The sequence below is a fragment of the Rattus rattus genome, chromosome 2 (assembly GCF_011064425.1).
Source record: "Rattus rattus isolate New Zealand chromosome 2, Rrattus_CSIRO_v1, whole genome shotgun sequence".
Lineage (NCBI taxonomy): Eukaryota > Metazoa > Chordata > Mammalia > Rodentia > Muridae > Rattus > Rattus rattus.
The window spans coordinates 45,026,700-45,041,955 of record NC_046155.1 but is presented as its reverse complement, the minus strand read 5'-3'; the positions used below and the strand labels follow the sequence as shown (position 1 = coordinate 45,041,955).

At 53.7% G+C, this 15,256-nt stretch overlaps 1 protein-coding gene across 3 annotated transcripts; it reads left to right on the top strand.

Moving 5' to 3' along the window:
- Positions 1-4: 4 nt before the first annotated feature.
- Poll (DNA polymerase lambda) lies at positions 5-8,369 on the top strand. Of its 3 annotated transcripts, none has more exons than XM_032892073.1 (9): positions 5-92; positions 864-1,000; positions 1,762-2,056; positions 2,246-2,405; positions 2,694-3,011; positions 4,286-4,459; positions 5,264-5,392; positions 6,956-7,124; positions 7,487-8,369. In XM_032892073.1, the coding sequence occupies exons 2-9, from the start codon at positions 889-891 to the stop codon at positions 7,837-7,839; spliced, it is 1,710 nt and encodes a 569-aa protein (XP_032747964.1). In that variant the 5' UTR covers positions 5-92; positions 864-888; the 3' UTR covers positions 7,840-8,369. The 3 variants fall into 3 exon arrangements, with proteins under 3 accessions (XP_032747964.1, XP_032747962.1, XP_032747965.1); XM_032892071.1 differs by having other exon boundaries at positions 7,475-8,369; XM_032892074.1 differs by lacking the exons at positions 5-92; positions 1,762-2,056; positions 2,246-2,405; positions 2,694-3,011 and adding an exon at positions 3,241-3,243 and having other exon boundaries at positions 938-1,000; positions 7,475-8,369.
- The last annotated feature ends 6,887 nt before the right edge of the window (positions 8,370-15,256 follow it).

The window sequence follows — 15,256 nt, the reverse complement described above, 5'->3', positions numbered from 1 at the left end:
GATGACCCGGGAAGTATTCTGGGAACGGATTTTTTTTTTTCTCCCTTTTTCAATCCTCCTCCTCCCCCAATCCGTTTTCATTGGCTCCCATGGTGAGTTTATTTCTCTTTGCCGGGAGATGATTCTGGCCTAGTTTGGACCGGTCCTGGGGCCGGGTGGAGTGGGGATGCTCCTAGAGCTTTGAGGGTCCCAGCACCAGCTCTCTTCTGGCCCCAGCTGGGAGTCCCCGGTTCGTGCCAGCTGCTCGTGCAGTGACTGTGGCACATCTGCTCCGGTCTTGCCCACCTCCAGCTGTGAGGGCACCCTCCAGCTGCTGCGGCTGCCCTCCACCTCCCTGCAGCTGCGGGGCTCAGACCCGCGCGAGAAGGCTGCGACAGGGGCAGGTGCACAGCGCACACAGCACTCCCCAGGTTTTCTTCTGCGAATGCACATTGAGGCTAGAGAAAGATGATGTGAGTTTTATGTGACATGTCCTTTAGACTCCAGTTCATTGGGGGAGATGAAGACCCTCCTAAAGATGTAGTCCCCATTCCTAGCCCGTTATCATTTTGGAAAAGCCTCTTGGGAGCGGAAGCACAGGCGGATTCTGCGCTGTATCCTTCCCCCCTTAATGTTGTTTCTCTTCCGTCAACTCCTCCTTCCCCCGGCCCCCCGCAATATGCCAGACTTTCTCTGGCTTCCCTAGTACTGTTAAGGTTGAAAGACCGGTGTGTGTGGCGCTCGTATTAAATCACTTAAGTTTAACTGGGGTTTCCGAGACTTCTGAGAAAGGGGTCTGTACCCCCAAGTCCCATCTCTATGCCAAAATAGTCAAGGGGTGGCTCTCGCTCTTGGCCTTCTGTATGACATCTGTCCTTAAACAGAAAGGTCGAGATCCAGCGCACTTCAATGGACCCCCAGGGCATCCTGAAGGCATTTCCCAAGCGAAAGAAAATTCATGCAGATCCATCATCAAACGCACTTGCAAAGATTCCCAAAAGGGAGGCAGGAGAAGCTAGAGGTGAGCCGGTCCGCCCTCAGACCTCATATACTAGAATTCTCAGCCTTCCTGTTTTCAGTCAGAATCAGATAGCCGGAATGGCCTTACCTGTGAGGGGCCAAGATCTCTTTGTACCTACCTTGTATCAGTTTCAGTTTCTGTCCTTTCTCTTGTTTAGAGTCTCATTGTAACCTTGACCTTGCTGACAATGACCTTAAGCCAGGATCCTCCTGTCTCTACCCGCCAAGTGCAAGGCTTACAGGTGTTCAGCACCACATTCAGCTGGCACTTTGTCCTTTGATTTTGTTTTTGTTTGTTTTTTTGTTTTTCCGAGGCAGGGTTTCTCTGTGTAGTCCTGGCTGTCCTGGCACTCTGGCTCTATAGACCAGGCTGCCTTCAAACTTGAAAAGCAAAACAAAACAACCAAAAAGGAAGTTTGCTGTATGTTTGTGGTAGAATTCCTTGAAGGCATTTTGTTCACTGGATGGAAGGAAAATGAAGGGAGGTGACTTCAAACAGTTCATTATATCTAAAACTTTCTCAGCTCACTGACATACAACCTGTAATCCCAGCACTTGGAGAGGCAGAATGAATCAGAAACTCAAGGTTATCCTCTGCTACATAGTGAGTTTGAGCCATTCTAGGCTACATGAGACCCTGTCTCAAATAATAGTGCAATAATAATATAATAACAATAATAATGATAATAATAATAGTTGTTGTTGTTGTTATTATTATTATTATTATATAATAGTAATAGCATTTGCGTATCCTCTTCCCAGGATGGCTGAGCTCCCTGAGGGCCCACATTATGCCCACTGGCATTGGGCGAGCCCGGGCTGAACTCTTTGAGAAGCAGATTATCCAGCATGGTGGCCAGGTGTGCTCTGCCCAGGCCCCAGGAGTCACTCACATTGTGGTGGATGAAGGCATGGACTATGAGCGGGCTCTCCGGCTCCTCAGGCTGCCCCAGCTGCCCCCTGGTGCTCAGCTGGTGAAGTCAGCCTGGCTGAGCTTGTGTCTACAGGAGAAAAAGCTGACAGACACGGATGGATTCAGCCTTTCCAGCCCTAAGAGGTCGGCTGCCCTTAGCCTTTCTCAGGTGTTTGTTGATAATAACATTTGAGTTTCCATTGAGTTATTAAAAAAACAACTCCTACTTTTTAAGTTGGACATACCAAGGTTTCAGTGTAGAGAAAGACTGGGGACAGAGGCAGGTGAGACGTTTGATATTCTAACTGCCTGTGACCTCCCCCTGCCCTCTAGGTCCTTGAATGAACCACAGCCCAGCAAGTCAGGCCAAGATGCTTCTGCTCCTGGCACTCAGGGGGTTCTACCCAGGACAATGCTCTCTCTTTCCCCTCCTTGTACCAGAGCTATATCTCCTCCCCCAAAGGCAGAAAAGCCACCAAGAACCCAAACCCAGGTGAGGAGCCTTCCAACTCAGGATGATGATCACAGAAACGGAAGGGCCTGGATTTTATACAGAAAATTCTAGGTCTCTCTTGATTGTGCACCTGTCTGTCTCTTCCCAACACTTATCAGTCCTGCGTTCACCAAGTTATGTCTGCCATATACCACGGGGAAGCCCAGGGCTGGGTTCTAGAGGAGCCCCTTGGAACCTTTTCCTCCAGTCAAAGCAGGAGACACCTACCCACCAGACAACTCTCTCTTCTGAGGAGGGCCCAGATTTATTGCGTTCTTCTGTTCACAGCTCAGCTCAGAGGATGAAGCCAGTGATGGGGAAGGGCCCCAGGTTAGCTCAGCAGATCTGCAAGCCTTGATCAATGGGCACTACCCCACTCCCCCTGGGGAAGATGGTGGGCCCGACCCAGCCCCAGAAGCTCTGGGTAAGTGGGTCTGTGCACAGCCCTCAAGCCAGAAGGCAACTAATTACAACCTGCACATCACAGAGAAGCTCGAAGTGCTGGCTAAAGCCTACAATGTCCAGGGAGACAAGTGGAGGGCTCTGGGCTATGCGAAGGCCATCAACGCCCTCAAGAGCTTCCACAAGCCTGTCAGTTCCTACCAGGTACTTGGGGGTTGGGAAAGAGGTTTCCTCTTTACTCAGTAGTGACCAATGGCAGCAGTAGTCATTAACTAGTGATTAACTGTAGTCACCAATGGGCATCAAATTTCGTGGTTAGGATTATATAATGGCTGGGATTTACACAGAGAGACAAACTGATAAAAAAAAACAAAAACAAAAACAAACCAGAGATAATAGAAAACAGACAAACCAGCAAAATTGTTAGGACTAGAAAGTGGGTGCTTAGGGGTTTATTACACTGTTTCCTCTACTTCTGTATTCTTATATGGTAGTTTAAAGCCAGGCATGGTGATTCATATGTTACCCATTGATTGTGGACTCTAGACAAGTTACTCTGTCAGTTTTCCAGTCACTTGAAAGGAATTAACTGTAAGCCATTCCCAGTGGCTTTGTAAGGTTGGAAGATGGTCCCACTAGCACAGAATGACATACAGTAAGCCCTCAGGCAGGCAGCACAGTGCAGTGAGCACCCAGACAGGCAGTGCAGTGAGCACCCAGTCAGGCAGTGCAGTGCAGTGCAGTGAGTCCCCAGTCAGGCAGTGCAGTGCAGTGCAGTGAGCCCCCAGTCAGGCATGCAATGCAGTAAGCCCCAAGTCAGGCAGTGCAATGCAGTGAGCACCACCTCCCCCCAGGCAGTATGGTGCAATGAACCCCCAGTCAGACAATACAGTGCAGTGACCCCCACCAAGACCCCTGCAGACAGTGTGGTTCAGTGAGCCCCCTAAGGCAGTGCAGTGCAGTGAGTGCCACCCCTGCAGGGAGTACAGTGCAATGAGTCCCCAGTCAAGCAGTGAGGTTCAGTAAGCCCCTAGGCAAGCAGTGCAGTGCAGTGAGCACCACCCCCCACATACACACACTGCAGGCAGTACAGCACAGGGAGCCCGCAGGGAGTGTGGGTGCATAGTTGTGATATGGTGGTTGTGGTGACACTGAGCACTGTCATTTTCTCTACATTTTTTTGTGGTTATTTTTTTATCTTTTCTTTGGGGACAGAGTCTCTCTGCAGAGCCCTAACTGGTCTGAAACTCACAGATTGCTGCCTGTGCTTCTGCCTCTGCCTCCAGGGATTCTGGGACTTAAGGCAGGCCTGGCCATTTTCTCTACCTCTCATTGCTGGTCTCTGGGAAGCAAAGGACAAGCAGCATATGGTTGCTGGGCTGGCTGCCGGGCAGATATTCTGCTGAAGGAGGCAATCCCCCTTCTGGCTGTCCCGTCCCTGCCTCTTCCTCATCCTCCTCTGTGTCTCTCCCGCCTAGGAGGCCTGTAGCATCCCAGGAGTTGGCAAGCGAATGGCAGAGAAGGTCATGGAGATCCTGGAGAGTGGGCATCTGCGGAAGCTGGACCACATCAGCGACAGTGTGCCTGTCTTAGAGCTTTTCTCCAACATCTGGGGAGCCGGGACGAAGACTGCCCAGATGTGGTACCATCAGGTCATACCAGCGTCTGCCTCTTGAGTCTTGCTGTTACAAAGCCTCTGCCCTCACCCCTTCCTGTTCACCTGCCGGAGCCCGGGTCCCTCTGTTTTCCCACCCTGGGTCCTCATGGGAGTGAAATCCAACTACAAGGACAGCAGAGCTCACAATGGTGCCCCTTCGGTCCCCAGAACAGGAATGTGGCTTAGTGTCCTTGACCTGTGGACAGAAACTATAAACACATTCCTCACAGGCAGCAATCTGTGAGTTCCAGACCAGTTAGGGCTCTGCAGGGCGACTCTGTCCCCAAAAGAAAAGATAAAACAATAACCACAAAAAGATGTAGAGAAAATGACAGTGCTCAGTGTCACCACTACAACCACCATATCACAACTATGCACCCACACTCCCTGTGGAGTCCCACGTACCAGCAAGGGACTTTCTGTTGTTGTGTTTGTTTGGTTTTTTCGTTTTTGTTTGAGACAGTATCTCACTGTGTAGCCCTGCCTGGCCTTGATCTGCCTGGCTTCAGCAATCTAAGGAGCCGAGGCTCAGGGCTCCATGTCTGGAACAGTGGCTCTCACACTTGGCCAGGCCAAGGATGATCTTGGGAGTTAGTAAGAGTGAAGCTCAGATCCATTTTAGACCAAGGAGTGAGGGACCAGCATCCCCAGATCATGACATGTCCCATTGAATAGAGGCTGTACCTGGTCGGTCCTGCCTTATGTCTTCCTGACGGCTGCTATGACAGATACCCGTGCCTTCTGGTCTGTTTATTAGTCCTGGGTCCTCATAGCCTCCTTTCTGGCTGCTTTTCTCCAGGGCTTCCGAAACCTAGAAGATATCCGAGGCCTGGCCTCCCTGACCGCTCAGCAGGCCATTGGCTTGAAGCACTATGATGACTTCCTGGACCGCATGCCCAGGGAGGAGGCTGCAGAAATTGAGCAGACGGTGGGTACAGCTCCCGAGCCCTAGCTGGGCAATCCCACAGGTAGTGGGAGTTAAGAGGGGTGTACCAGAGCTGTAGGCCTAGGGAAGCCCAGGTGGTGTAGGCACTGCAGTGCCAGTCCTATGGTCTCAGGGTCAGAGAGCACGAGCACTGGGCACTGGTAGCCTAGCAAGGGGCAAGCACAGCCTCGAGGCCCGAATATGGGGTTCAGAGGTAGCGCTGCTGAGCATGCCCAAGACCCTGCTTCCATCCTCAGCATTACCGAAAGGAAATAAAAAAAAAATCTAGTTGGTCGAGAAATAAGGTTTGACTAAGTTAAAGGTTCAGCTTATCCCCAGCTCCGAAAAAAAAAAAAGAATTAAAAAAAAGGTTCAGCTTAGAGCTAGGGGCTACGTCTTTAAGTTCATGTGCAGTGTTGAGTCGAGAGAGACAGGGTATACCAGATGTCTGTTGTTTGATCAGCTGGTGTGTGGGCAAGGGTCTGAGTAAGTGTTAGATGGATCAGCTTGTTAGCAGAAGGATCTGAGAGACCTAAAGGAGGAAGAATAAGCCTCACCAGCTCCCGTAGATGGAACTAAAGGACCAGTGCTGGATGGATAGACCTATCCGCTGAGGCAGAGCCCGTGTCCTCAGGCCTCTACTGGCTTGCTCTACAGTGCCCTGGGTGCGTCCCCTCAGCTTAGTATGAATCCTGGGGATAGGGCAGGTACAAAGGCCGTGTGCTGTCCTGGGAGAGAACCACAGCGGTTCCAATGCGGACACTGCACTCAGCTGTGTGTCCGGGCACAGAGCATGCCCTAGTCAGACGACAGCTCCTAGCCCATCAAAAGAGACCAGCTTCCCCACTGCAGCCTGCCCACAAGTGTGGCTCCAGCTATGGGGATTCTTTGGGATTTCTCATCTAGGCAGTCTCTTCCCATTCTCCTGGAAGCCCAAGAAGGGATTGAAGGCATTAGCAGAACTACTTGTCAGGGGAATTGAGGTGTCCTGTCCGTGAGCATCCAGGGCCCCTGAAACTTCAGTGTTGCGCAGTAGGGGCGGGGTACAGCTACATACAGAAGGCCGCTACAGCATCCGTCCGTCCAGTGGGGGCTTACTCTTCAGTCTTTTAGGGCTCTCAGACCCTTCGCTAACGGGCCAGCCTCAGCCCTCCTAGAACTGTGTGGGCAGCTCCTGCCCTCCCCTTCCCACAGACGCAGTGGTATTTCGTGCTTCATTCTCTCCCAGCCGGGTTGGAGGCTCTCTGCCAGCCTCCTGCTCAGGCTTTAACCGTGAGCTCCCACACACTGCCATCAGATCCAGATTCATGGGCTGCTCCAGCTGTCTGTATATTGGTGGAGTTTCACAGGCCTCGCCACTGGATAAGGGTTGGGGCCAGAACCCAAGGAGTGTTATTTCTCTTATACAGAGGCCTTCTGCTGAGGTAGAACCAATATCCTCAGGCCTCCACAGGCCCCCGGTACATCCCCTCAGCTTACTATGAATCCTGGGGTAGGGCTGGGACAAAGGCCGTGTGCTGTCCTGGGAGGGGCCCACAGCCTTTCACTCCTCCTTGCTCTCCCCAGGTCCGAGTATCAGCCCAGGCCTTCAACCCTGGGCTGCTGTGTGTGGCCTGTGGCTCTTACCGGCGAGGGAAGGTGACCTGCGGGGATGTAGATGTACTTATTACTCACCCCGACGGCCGGTCCCACCAGGGCATCTTCAGCCCACTCCTCGACAGCCTTCGGCAGCAAGGTACCCGCTCTGTCTTTGGGTGAGCAGGCTACAAGTGGGCAGCCACCTCAGGTTGTCACCTCCAAGTCCTCAATTTGAGACATGCTGTGGGGGAAGGGCTTTGCAAGACTCGACCCCTCCTGGGGTCAAAGACAATAAAACAGATGGCCGACATCCCTGTAGGTGGAGGTCTCACCCAGTGTACTGTCCACATTCCACAGAAGAGGAATGGGGCCCAGAGGGGCGGGGTTACTCAGCTCAACACACAAATAAGCAGGGTACGCTGGGAGTAAAGGATGTCCTGCAACCTGAGAGGGTAGAACAATCAGGCCTGGCTCCTTGCCCTACTAGACACCCTTGTATTGGACCAGGGTTCCTCACAGATGACTTGGTGAGCCAGGAGGAGAATGGCCAGCAGCAGAAGTACCTGGGCGTGTGCCGGCTCCCAGGGGCCGGGCAGCGCCACCGGCGACTGGACATCATCGTGGTGCCCTACAGTGAGTTCGCCTGTGCCCTGCTCTACTTCACCGGCTCTGCCCACTTCAACCGGTCCATGAGAGCTCTGGCCAAGACCAAGGGCATGAGCCTGTCAGAGCATGCCCTTAGTGCTGCTGTGGTCCGGAACAGCCAAGGTGTCAAAGTCGGGGCTGGACAAGTGCTGCCCACCCCCACAGAGAAGGACGTCTTCAAGCTCTTAGGCCTGCCCTACCGAGAACCGGCTGAACGGGACTGGTGACGTAGGGCTTGGGCAAGGGAAGCCACGTTGGATGAACTAAGTGCCTCATCTGCCACCCTCTTAGCTTTGCCTCACTCTGTCCACCACCGCTTGCCCTTACTGAGCCAAGCTAGGAGCTCTGGGGCCTGTAGGAAAGAGCCAGTCTGATTGTGAGCCTGCCAGCTCTCTCCTGGACAGGATCATGCTGCTGTCCCCTCTGCTCCCCTCTGCTCCCTGTTCAAGCACAGCAGGTGGCTGGTTTCAAGCTGGTTTCCTGTACTGCAGGCCTGGTTTCCTGTACCGAAGGCCCGAGCTTCCCTTTCCACCCCAAGACTGATGTAGACATGGGGGGTCAGGAGAGGCTGCAGGAAGAGAGGGAGGTAGCTGTGGGCCCAGCATCTTCTCAGGGCCTTCACGGTAGAGAAAGCCGTGTGGATTCCCTCACCCGCCCACTTCCTGTGCAGCTGGAGCTGCTGGGGGTGGCCTGCCCAGACTCTGTGAGAGTGGCTTCTAAGGGCCCTGGAGCCTAATAAAGTGCTTCTGACATTCAACTTGCCTGCTGTCTGTGAGCTGTGCTGACCCCACCTGTTGTCCTCCATTCCTGCAGGACCAAGATGGGGAGGGGCTCATTGTCAGAAACCCACTAACTACCTTCTAGCCAAGCCTGGCCGAGTCAGATCCTGAACCCAAAATGGGGTCTGGGGTTCAGGGTAAGAGAATCAGAGTCAGACACAGAGGTCCCCTCTCGGTCCTCCCTGTGGCCCGAAGATGGGACTCATGTGGGACATGAGCAAAGGTGACACACTTGTAGGAAACAGAGACAACACCGGGGATAGTAATGGGAATTTGGGAGTTACCTGAAGAGGAGGGGGGATTGGTAAGGAGATGACCATGTAAGAGGGGTCACAAGACTTTAGGAACCAATCGTAGGGAAGATGCTGGGGTTGGGGAGATCTGGTTCCACAGTTTGATTGGTGGCCCAGATGGGAGTGAGTCCGCAGTGTACAGCATGCTTCTGAGTTGGGCATTGCAGGACAGGGAGAGCAGGCAGAGGTGGGGATCTATTTGGAAGGAGGTTTAAAAATCAATGGACCCAGAGTCAGAAGGCTTCCTGGAGAGACCCCAGGACCCTACTGGGAGATGGTGAGGTAGAACAGGAATCAAGCTTAAACCCAGATGCTAACTTTGGTCTACAGAGTATGAAAGGAGTGTGTGTGTGTGTCTGTGTGTGTAGAAGGGTGTGTGTGTCTGTGTTTCTGTGTATGTAGAAGGGTGTGTATGTCTGTGTGTGTCTATAAAAGGGTGTGTGTGTCTGTAGAAGGGTGTGTGTGTGTGTGTGTATAGAAGGGTATGTGTGTGTGTCTGTAGAAGTGTGTGTGTGTCTGTAGAAGGGTATGTGTGTGTGTGCACGTGCGTGCATGTGTGTGTGTGTATAGAAGGGTGTGTGTGTGTGTGTGTGTCGCGTGTATAGAAGGGTGTGTGTGTATAGAAGGGTGTGTGTGTGTATAGAAGGGTATGTGTGTGTGTGTATAGAAGGGTGTGTGTGTATAGAAGGGTGTGTGTGTGTGTATAGAAGGATGTGTGTGTGTGTGTTCGCGTGTATAGAAGGGTGTGTGTGTGTGTATAGAAGGGTATGTGTGTGTGTGTGTGTGTGTATAGAAGGGTGAGTGTGTGTGTGTGTGTGTGTGTGTATAGAAGGGTGTGTGTGTGTGTGTGTGTGTGTGTGTTTCTGTAGAATCCCAGAGTTAGCTTTTGCTTCCTTGATCTCAATCCTGGCCTCTATCTGGGCAGTGGCACCCACCTATAATTGCAGATACTCAGAAAGCAGGAAAGTCATAAGTTCTGGGTTAGCCTGGGCTATGTAGGAAGTTCAAAGCACCTCAAAGAGAATAAAACAGTTCTTGAGATCAGACCTCCATCTCAAGCCCATATCGCTAGCAGCAAAGCAGGAGGACCGCACTGGAGTGAGTCGTGCTGGGGAAAGCTCCTCATAGTCCTTACCAAACAGAAGTCGCCATGTCTAAGAACCCAACACTTCCGTGGGGTGCCAATCTTCCTGCAGACTTCCTTTTCTGCATAGAGTGGCTCCTTTTTGTTTGTTTGGGCTTTGTTGTTGTGTCTGTTTGTTTGTGTGTGTGTTTTCAAGACAGGACTTCTCTGTATAGTCCTTAGCTATCCCAGAACTGGTTCTGTAGACCAGGCTAACCTCAAACTCAGAGATCCACTTGCCTCTGCCTCCTGAGTGCTGGAATTAAAGGTGTGCCCCACCACTGCCCACTTTAGCTACTGGTTCTTTTAAGCCTCCAAGTCTACAATTTTTTCCTGCAACAGTGGAGCACCTCCTGCTCTCTACTGTAGGCCTCCTGGTCTCTCACTCTACATGGGTGGGTGGGCCCTGCCATGAGTCAGGAGACCGATGACTTGTCGCTGTGGAAAAGGGAGGCCCCAGCCCTCTTTTGGGCTGCTGTGGGCCTCTCTTCACTTCAGCTGCTCTTTGACACTTTGTGCCTAGGACACAAGCCTAGGGTGGCTATGAACCAGCCCTGCTAGACAGTAACCTTGTGTTTACCCAGGGCCTGGGGTGACAATGTGGATCATGGCCATAACCTTACCATGAACCAAACTTGTACTGGGGCTCTGGCTGTTAGAATAATGGCGCAGGTCTGGTATATGCCAGGCATCCACAGCCCACACCTGGAGGGGCACGCCAGGGTGGGCAGGGTCTGTTGTGCCCGGCTTCTCCAGAATCATGGGATTTCTGCCTCTTTGGTAGGAATGAGACCCCTCTTGCCAGAACCAAAGGGTACAACTTGGAAACCATGGCCTCGCTTCCCCTCTTCACGGCAGGGGAGGGGCATATCCCTGTTTTCTGAGAGGGAGCTGGGAGGAAGCTACAACTGTGGTTCCGGGCTGCAAACAGAAAGCAGCTGCCCAAACCTAGAGGTGGTGGCTCCGGTGTGGTCCTGTGTCCACTCTGCCCTCCTGTCAGAACCAGCCAGCCAGTTTCCTAGAATCCCCGACTCACTGGGCAGCCCTGCTTCCAAGCTCTGGAACTGGGGAGCACTCCTAGCTAGGCCTCAAGAAAAAGGTAGTCTAAGGCTTTGGTCCGGGTCTCATTCGCCTCATACTTCCACCTTAGCTCTGTTCCCCATGGAAGAGCCTCCCCGAGGAAGGCCCTGGGCCCCAAAACAAGGAGATGCCACAAGGGACGGTGGATTGTTGGGAGGACTCTGAGAACACCACCGAAGATGAACTGAATTGATAAACTACCCCTTCTCCAGTGGTTGTGGCGTCTCTGTGTGGAACCAGCTAGGCCCAGGCCTGGCCGTGACAGAATAAGTCTGAAGCCTCACACAGTGCCCTTACTCGCCCGTTCCAGGAGCCTCGGCTCAGCCATCACTGTATGAGTGCAGGTTCCCTGGGTATGTACGGTGTTTGACTGACCATGTGGTCTCTTGTTTGTGTGCCTGCCACACATTTCTGGGCCCTGCGGCTGTGGTATAAGTACCAGTGTCTCTAGCCAGCTCTGGGTACAGGCCCCATGTCGCCAAGGGCTCAGGCAGGTGCGTGGGCTGGAAGGTGTGGGTGCTGGTCAGGAATTAGGAAGGCAGGAGAGTCCTGGCTGGACTCGGAGCTCTGGGTCCATGTGTCCATGGAGGAGGCCGCAGGGCGGACCGCTTGCGTCAGCCTTGAGCGGCCATCAATAGCGCGCGGTTAATTAATTTGATGGGAACAGCAGGGACCGCCGTTTGCATTTAGTGAAGTTCCAGGAACTTCCAACCCCATCTTCATAATTGGCCTCATAAATTGTAAGAAAGAGAGAGATCAGCAAAGCGGGAGGGAGGAGGGGCCGCCCGTCCGTCCTTATTTAATTTTATTGCTGAAATTCATCTTTTTAGCCTCCTCTGCCTGAATCGGCTCTCCCTGCCGGATTTGCCTAATCATGATAAATTAATATTCATTTCCCCACCTCTTACCCGGCTCCCGCGCTTGGATGGCGTTGGGAGGGTCTCCTTCTAGCCCCTCTGCCTTGATGGGAGATGACCCCCAAAGTGGAGCTTGTGTACTGCACTGAAATTGGCCCTCAGGGACAGCAGGAGGGAACCTGGGAGAAAGATGGGGTTGTGTCCCTTTGGGGGGGGGGGTCCCAAGATTGATAGTTGCTCACAGGCCTCAGGAAGCTGACATTAACTACAAGTGCCCAGCCAGGGCTGAGGTACAAGGACAGGAAGACTGTTAGAGACCTGGAAGCTGAGCCACACAGGGGCAGACGGGGTAAGCTGAGAAGGTGGGACTGGAACCTGCAGGGAGCTGAGAGGTGAGACTGAAACACAGGGTGGGTCACCCATAGATCCTTGTCTCACTGTACTCCCTTGGCTAGAGATGAGCCATCTTGCCAGGAGGGACCCATGATAGTCTGAGGGTTCCTGTGAGTCCCATACTCTTTCTCAGCACAATTAGCAGAGTGGCTGGAACCAGCACACTGCCATCTGTGCTGTGCTGTGCTGTGCTGTGCTGTGCTGTGCTGTGCTGTGCTGTGCTGTGCTGTGCTGTGCTGTGCTGTGCTGTGCTGTGCTGGGCTGGGCTGGGCTGTGCTGTGCTGTGGGCTGTGCTGTGCTGTGCTGTGCTGTGCTGTGCTGGGCTGGGCTGGGCTGTGCTGTGCTGGGCTGTGCTGGGCTGTGCTGGGCTGTGCTGGGCTGTGCTGTGCTGTGCTGTGCTGTGTGCTGTGCTGTGCTGTGCTGTGCTGTGCTGTGCTGGGCTGTGCTGGGCTGTGCTGCTGTGCTGGGCTGTGCTGTGCTGTGCTGTGCTGGGGGCTGGGCTGTGCTGTGCTGTGCTGTGCTGTGCTGATGGGCTGTGTTCTGCTGGGCTGTGCTGTGTTCTGCTGGGCTGTGCTGGGCTGTGCTGTGCTGGGCTGTGCTGGGCTGTGCTGGGCTGTGCTGTGGCTGTGCTGTGCTGTGCTGGGCTGTGCTTTGCTGGGCTGTGCTGTGTTCTGCTGTGCTGTGCTGTGCTGTGCTGTGCTGTGCTGTGCTGTACTGTGCTGTGCTGAACTGGGCTGTGCTGGGCTGTGCTGTGCTGGGCTGTGCTGGGCTGTGCTGGGCTGTGCTGTGCTGGCTGCTGTGCTGGGCTGTGCTGGGCTGGGCTGGGCTGGGCTGGGCTGATGGGCTGTGCTCTGCTGTGCTGGGCTGATGGGCTGTGTTCTGCTGTGCTGGGCTGATGGGCTGTGTTCTGCTGTGCTGTGCTGTGCTGTGCTGTGCTGTGCTGTGCTGGGCTGGGCTGTGCTGTGCTGGGCTGTGCTGGGTTGGGCTGTTCTGGGCTGGGCTGTGCTGGGCTGGGCTGTGCTGGGTTGGGCTGTTCTGGGCTGGGCTGTGCTGTGCTGGGCTGATGGGCTGTGGCTGTGCTGTGCTGGGCTGTGCTGTGCTGGGCTGTGCTGGGCTGCGCTGGGCTGTGCTGTGCTGTGCTGTGCTGTGCTGGGCTGTGCTGGACTGGGCTGGGCTGGGCTGGGCTGGGCCGGGCTGGGCTAGGCTGGGCTGTGCTGGGCTGTGCTGGGCTGTGCTGAGCTGTGATGTGCTGGGCTGTGCTGGCCTGGGCTGGGCTGGGCTGGGCTGTGCTGGGCTGGGCTGTGGGTTGTGCTGGGCTGTGCTGGGCTTTGCTGGGCTGGGCTACCAGGCTGTGGCAGCTCCCGCTCAGCTTCAGTTAGAGCTGCTGTGCGGATTCTGTGTGTTGCTGGGAGGTACCCCATCCTGCACCTCCCTTGGTGGAGGCTCCAGTCTAAAGGATCCCAATTCCCTCGACTGCTCAAATCCTGTTCTGTAAGACATGAGGTCTCTCAGGTTCCTCCAGCCTCATTTACAAGGGAGGAAAACTGAAGATCAGACATGAACGGTGATTGGTCCAGTGCCCCTGCATAGATCAGGAGGGCTGGAACTAGAAGTGTGTACTGTATACCTGAGAGGTGGGAGTGGTGGGTACGCACCCTAGGGACCTTGCCTTTTGAGAATGGGCAGAACATTCTGCTGTAGGGTGTGAGCTCTGAGGTCAACGTGCTTTTAAATGACTTTATTTTTTATGCGCATTTGTGAGCTGCCTAGTGGGTGTTGGGACTTGAACCTGGATAGAGTAACCAGTGCTCTTAAGTGCTGCGCCATCTCTCTAGCCCCTGGGGTTATGTTTTATTACGTGACAAAGGGGATATTATCTAACCAAACAATCCCAGAGCTGTCTGTGGTTGGTGGCAGGTGGAAGGGCTGGACGAGAGATCTGAGGTCTGAGCAGGACCTCTGGGGGCCTCAAGGAGCAGTGAGTGATGCTAATGCAAGAAACAGTCCCCCAACCATCAGGAGCAGATCCTGCCAGCCACAAACATGAGCATGCAAGGACTTTTCCACTTGAGCCTTACTGCGGTCCCAAGCTAACCAGCGCTCGCAACTCAGCCTGTGGGACCCTAGCAGTCTGACTCAGCTGACCTGGCCTGAGTTTCTGCCCTGCACCCATGGCTGTCGGAAGGGGGGCTACGTGTGAACGTGTACACCGGAGTGGTTAGAGGAGATACACAAAGCCCAGATGACAGGGTCTTAGGAAGCTCCTGCGATGTTGAAGCTGGGGGTTGGAGGTGGGGTGGGGACTCTGTTAATATATCGCTCCCCCCCCCGACTTCCCAGGGCAATAATTGCCCCATTGCCCCCAGTTTCCAGACCCTTTGGTCTCCTCTGTTGCTTTTCATGCTTGTAAGCACTTCAGTGCACGACCTGTGCCTTCGTGAAGCCTGGAGCCTAGACTGAGTCACTGTGAGCACTAGCCAACAGCCCCCCTCCCCCCCAGGGCAGTCAGCTCCTGCAGAGACTCCCAGCATGGCCATGAGCTGCAGAGCAGTCCGATTGTGTCCCAACCTTCCCAACAAAGTGCGTCTCTCCTTTCCAAAATGGCTTCTCAAAAATTTATTCACAGGACCTGGTTACCAAGAAAAGAGGGTTTTGAGTCCCCTGGGACTTGTTAGAAAGCTGAAAAGACCAGTTAATACTGTGCACGTTATAAAAGGAGGCTTGGGGAAGGAAGGGCCCTGAGTTACCTGCACCACACAGCGGGTTTCTTTGAGCAGTTTCACCAAGCCCTACTTTGCTCAGCCCCACATGTGGACATGCAGTCTCTAGCTAGGTTCACGTCTCCATTTTACAGATGGAAAACCTGAGTCCTGGGCTAGAAAGATGGTTCGAGGGCTGGAGAGATGGCTCAGCGGTTAGGAGCACTGACTGCTCTTCCAGAGGTCCTGAGTTCAATTCCCAGCAACCACATGGTGGCTCACAACCATCTGTAATGGGATCTGATGCCCTCTTCTGGTGTGTCTGAAGACAGCTACAGTGGACTCACATACATAAAATAAATAAGTCTCAAAAAAAAAAAAAAAAAAAAAAGATGGGGTCAAGAGCATGTGTGCCTGAGT

What these genes read in the sequence shown, in the direction of transcription:
- Poll (XM_032892071.1), top strand. Translation starts at nt 889, where the DNA reads ATGGACCCCCAGGGCATCCTGAAGGCATTTCCCAAGCGAAAGAAAATT. An exon ending in AGCCTGTCAGTTCCTACCAG is followed by an intron (nt 3,012 to 4,285) that starts GTACTTGGGGGT and finishes TCTCCCGCCTAG; the next exon opens with GAGGCCTGTAGCATCCCAGG. An exon ending in CGACAGCCTTCGGCAGCAAG is followed by an intron (nt 7,125 to 7,474) that starts GTACCCGCTCTG and finishes GTATTGGACCAG; the next exon opens with GGTTCCTCACAGATGACTTG.